General features: G+C 42.4%; 1 protein-coding gene across 1 annotated transcript; it reads right to left on the reverse strand.

The window, feature by feature from the left end:
• Window positions 1-1,661: 1,661 nt before the first annotated feature.
• Window positions 1,662-4,615, reverse strand: LOC120294081 (protein SIEVE ELEMENT OCCLUSION B-like). Its single transcript, XM_039313983.1, has 5 exons — window positions 4,550-4,615; window positions 3,583-4,037; window positions 3,185-3,279; window positions 2,972-3,102; window positions 1,662-1,964 (listed from the first exon to the last, which is right to left on the reverse strand). The coding sequence occupies exons 2-5, from the start codon at window positions 4,035-4,037 to the stop codon at window positions 1,662-1,664; spliced, it is 984 nt and encodes a 327-aa protein (XP_039169917.1). The 5' UTR covers window positions 4,550-4,615.
• Window positions 4,616-5,192: the final 577 nt, after the last annotated feature.

A 5,192-nucleotide genomic window follows, 5' to 3' on the forward strand; every position in this document is an offset into this window, starting at 1 on the left:
TGTGGTATGCGACTAATGTTCACGTCTCCAAAGAGTTGTAGTACTGTTGTGGGCTATATGGACTCTCTCCCCTAATTATAGTCTTTCATCCCCAGGCCAAACTTGTCAAGCTAGTTCTTACCGAAAGAGATATCTGCTAGTCGCCGACTATATATTTAAGTTGAACACAAAAAATCATTTGTACTTGATATGTAACATCAAGGGAACTTAACATTCAAATGGGGTTTTGAGGAATTCTCTAAAGTTTGTGGTATTGCACGTATTTACTCACTTTTAAAAATTAGAGTTTCGTGACTTCTATCTTTGAAATATCTTAGTTCAAAGAAACTTGATTGATTCGTTGATTTAAGTACGATATGAGAATTCCGATTTCGCAATCTGAGAAATTAGAATAGCATAGATTAATTCCTTCTAATATAAATGATCGTATGTGGATGGTACCGGACGAAGGGAAACATACAGGCTAAGGACAGGCTAAGGAACAAGAATCTTGCTACAAGACAATACACATAACATAGTCAATCTCTATATTTATTCGATGAAATGGCAGTAAGGCCCTGAGAGGCTCTTACGGCCCGAAGCACAATCGCATTACAACCCATACGAAAGTAAATACCAGTTAGCTCTCTCGTTAACAGAGAGGCTATTATTAACACACCACACTAGTAGAACACACTTGTCACACCTCATACACTCCACAGCCAAACATGCTTCGAACTGAAGGTTTCTTCTCAGTGTCGGCATCGGCTGAGGCCTTCGCGTCGCGAGCCCCCTTCAGTCGGAGTCGGAATGGCAACACTCAAGGCAAAGATCCATGAGCTGGTTACAGAGAGGGCAGTACAAATCCTCGAGATCGGGAAACTGCGGCACGCAGACGTGCAGGCACTTGACTGCTGTTGAGCGTCTTCATACTTCTTCTCGAAACCTTTTGCAAGATCTGTCCACCCATCCTTGGCTTGATCCCTCACCAATCTTAAATCACTGAAAGACCCACAAGCCGCAGCTCCAGATCTTGCCGTTTGGTGAGTATTGCAACCCCGCCTCTTCGACAGGCTCGGTAGACTTCACTCATCTCGTATACCATGCGATCAAGCAATGCGTCACCGCCTTTTTTCTGAATTTGTAGATCTTGCAACCTAGTGATCAAGCAACTCCTTAAGAGGATGCGGAAGTGCTTCATATCGTCAATGAGAACTTCCTAAAGTTACGAACTCCGTCGCGGGCATCACCTGCTACCTCCACAGCAGGAAGTCCTCCCGAAAACAATATGTACTCATCCTTAACCTGTATGATCATGACAAACGTTAGGTGTAAGATTAGTAAATCCCATACAAAGCATGAAGTCGAAGTCGAAATTAGCGCAGGAAAACAGTGCGCACGCCCGACTAAACCTATCGCCAGACAGTTTTAGAAAGATGAGCGTGTTTACCGCATCTAATGTACTTTCCGGTTCACTTAATAGAAGCTGAAACCAATTCCGTCGGCCCCTCCACAGAAGGGTACTTTCATTCCCTGTAAGGAAAGCATCTGTCTCCCGTAGCCGGAGCATGGGCATGGCATCTGTGTTCTCCACCCAACCAAGAGAGTCCAACACCACAACCATGGTTTCTCGCTTGAAATGCCACTCTTCCTTGATATATCTAGCGGCGAACTTATTCATCTTACGAGGGTCTACCACAAATGCCCATGGCCTTACAGACTCGAAGCTCGGCAGCTTCCAATTTGTCTTGCCCCGCATCCACAATAGGAATCCAAACAAGCTCATACCGTGTCTCGGAGACAGTCACTGTCTCCTCCACCTTTTTCTTTGAGATTCGGACTCCATTTGAATCGGGACAATCCCACCTTTGGGCTTTCCTGACGACCCTTATGTATGCTCTCAATAATCGCAATGTCAAATTCAGGGATTTTTGGCCCGAAATTATCAGCAATACAATCTTCTTCCTGAACAACTCATACTTGACCTGCATATGTCCAATGGAGAAAAGAAGAGAGTGAATGAGTCGGTTAGTAATATAAGCATAGGCAATCACAGAGTCAGAATAACCAATGAGTTTAAATACTTCCAAAGATCAACAAAGACATATCTAAGCATTAGTTGAATTTTTCTATTTTGGTCTCTATCTGGTACTCTGGTAGGATATCATGTACACTTTACCAGTTAACTGTCACATTCATATAATAGTGTTAAACAGGGTGATCAGTCTGGACACATAAAGGATGGTGGCATACTCTCCCTCCTCTATGACATAAAGAGCTTACAGAAAATATCTAAACAAGCAATCGATAAATGGAGAATTTCTCGGCATCCTGCCTCCTGGAAAATGAATAATCATGAGACTTGAAGAATATAATGTGGCCTGAAACATCTTTCTTTTGCCAGAAAGACAGTAAATACGCCCACAAATAACTCAAACATAAATGATGCCTGCCGATATTTGTTCCAAGACTATCAAGGTGGTAAAGACTACAGACCATGACCTCAGTTTCTCATACATGACAACTGATGCTTCCTCCTGGCCCCTGTTCTCTCTCTATCTCTTTCCCCCACCAACATGCGCATACAAATGGATTGGCCAAGGAAGGTAATTTTAATGTTTTCATAGTAAATTGTCACTGCTGAATTTTACTACGAAGTCTTTAATGTTGGAATATCTATATAGCCTTATATTTTCCAGGACAAATATGACATCATCATAAAAATAGCTACAGAAGCATTTCGCGTGGTAAACCAGCTTTCAGTGCAACCAACGAAGAGTAGACATCGGGTCTGATAAAGTGAAAAGTGTATAGTTGGACTGAATCCTGTAGTATAATCACAAACTTTGCAATGTACCTCTGGGGACGATCAAAGTGAGATCCACTCATTTTCTTTTTTCCGCTACAAAATCAAATTGACAATTCTGCTGCATGGAATTCCTAGAAAATAGATTGAAGAAGGGGCAAAAGGGAGATTCTGCAGAGGGCAAACCGGCTTGTTACTGGGACCAGGAGCAAATGGATTCTGTTTGGAATCGTCCGCAAGCAGTAATCTCAGAAAGTCTGCAATATCCACAGCAGCTTCGACGTCTTTCACGTACTTCTGATATTCCTCCATGTTGCCTAACATCAATGAAATGGAGATCAAGCTGTCTGACACTAGAAGAAGTCAAACACACTAAATCAACTATCCAGGGATGGCTACCTATTTGTTCCTTGCAGGCAGTGACCGCTAGGCGAACAGCTTTCCTCCTGTCCGACACACTCAGCTTAAGATTTTCCAGTTCTGATGTTATAAACCTGAGGTCATTGCCATAACTATAAATCACTAGGCCAGAAAGCAGAGCCCCATCTTATGCGTCACCATGTTGTACCAGGAAATCATAAGAGTCATAGACAAGGTATATAGCAGAGCAAGTGCATATGAACAGCTCATGATTCGAATGTGAGTGTCATGTTACCTCATGTTTCAAAATCCAAAAGGGTCTTAATAACAAAGACACAACAGGAGAATAAAAGGTGTATTTCCTCTTGGGCACTACCGGAAACATATAGCGTGGTCATGCAGTATCTGAGAAACAAATCAAGAAGCCGCGATCGTACATTGTACTGACACTGATGGTCTGGGCAAAAATGTTCGCCGCAGCCAGAATGGCGATGATGGTCTCGCAGCTCCACCGAGGTATTGATTGGAATGCTCTTGCCAATTCAGGCAGGTGCTTCCCACGGTACTGATACACCAGCTGGGTGAGATCAGACAAGGAAGTGGTCAACTCACAGAGGTCTTTGACCACATCGTTGAGAGGTTTTATCGCCACCTTGTTGCCGTCGGATATGACCTTCTTCTTCAATGATCTCAGGGCTTTCCAGAGGTAATCGGACATGGCATTTCTGCCCTCAGGGGGAGCTTCCGAGGCATACCAGAAGTCGCCGTATTGCAGAGCGAAGGCTGCGAGGACGAGCAGGACTTGCGTGGTCCATCGATAGCTTCGTAGCTTCTGGAATATCGCTTTCCACGTCTCTTCCATATTTTTGAATTCCTTGGCCTGGCATGTCATCTGAAGAAGGAGAACAAGATGATGATGATTTGGACTTTTTTTAGATAATCAAGGATCCGCCTAAGTCCCTTTCGGGGGCTCACAGCCTTAGTAACACCCAATGGCACATTCTGATGATTTGGACTTTTTATCCTTCTCAAATCAATTAAAAACATCTCAAACATATAAACGGATAATAATAATAATCCTGATTAAGTACTTATTTTTCAATTCTTGTATATTAATTTTCCTAATTTTGGCGAGAAATTTATTTTAAAAGAAAATATAATTCACTTTATAATTTTCCTAATATTCGGTTTCAAAGAATGTAAACGCCCTCGTAAATACCAAAACATGCATGAATCACGGCCTCACCCACTTATATCGACATTGCGAGCCGTACCATCGTGTGCATGGAGCCTCTCCTTATGTGCGTAAACGGGTTTGCATGTATTTGTGGGAAATAATTATTTTGCACAGGTTTGGATATCCCGTGTCCTAAGGAAAAAAAAATAATGATAACAATAGAAAACCTGACAGTTGATGCACTCGATCAGCTGTAATATGTCGCTCGAAATATTGATTCCGGGGCCTTTGAAAGATCCTGCGACGATAAAGTCTAAAGCGATTAGGAGCAACTTCTACAAGGTTCAATTCTAAGAATTACACTAGCCTTTCTGTTACTTAATTGACCATCCGAATATTATTTAAATGAATGACAATTTTAAATTACATGGGGTTATTTGAATCTTTCGGTTCCAATAATCGAACGGATGCACGAAGCCGTGCATTAGGAATGACATTTTTGGATAATGAGGAAAGTCAAATTCGATATTAAGAAATGAGATCGATCCTATTCGATACCCCTTTGGGAACGTTTTCCCATCGACGAACTGGGTTGCGACAGAAATGATGTTCTTGACGATTCCGTGGAGATTATCCACTTTGCATTTTGCTTCTTCGGAGTAATCATATGAATGTCCTCCTATGACCGAATCTATGAACTGTTGGTGGTCTATGATGTGGAAACTGAGCGCAGTCTTCGGCTTGTTGTCGCCGCCGCCGAAGGGAGAGGGGACAGACAACGCGCGTTTATCCATGTATCTTCAACGGCGGAAGGAAGAAAGCAAGAGATCAAGTGAGGTTAACAAAAGGATGAAGTAGAAGATGGACGTG

This window comes from Eucalyptus grandis, chromosome 5 (genome assembly GCF_016545825.1).
Source record: "Eucalyptus grandis isolate ANBG69807.140 chromosome 5, ASM1654582v1, whole genome shotgun sequence".
Lineage (NCBI taxonomy): Eukaryota > Viridiplantae > Streptophyta > Magnoliopsida > Myrtales > Myrtaceae > Eucalyptus > Eucalyptus grandis.

Excerpts from the sequence above, each read along its gene's own strand:
- LOC120294081 (XM_039313983.1), bottom strand. The coding sequence starts at position 4,037 with ATGACATGCCAGGCCAAGGAATTCAAAAATATGGAAGAGACGTGGAAA. Across the intron at positions 3,103-3,184 it reads TGCCTGCAAGGAACAAATAG|GCAACATGGAGGAATATCAG; the intron begins GTAGCCATCCCT and ends CATTGATGTTAG. Across the intron at positions 1,965-2,971 it reads CTGGTCCCAGTAACAAGCCG|GTCAAGTATGAGTTGTTCAG; the intron begins GTTTGCCCTCTG and ends GGACATATGCAG.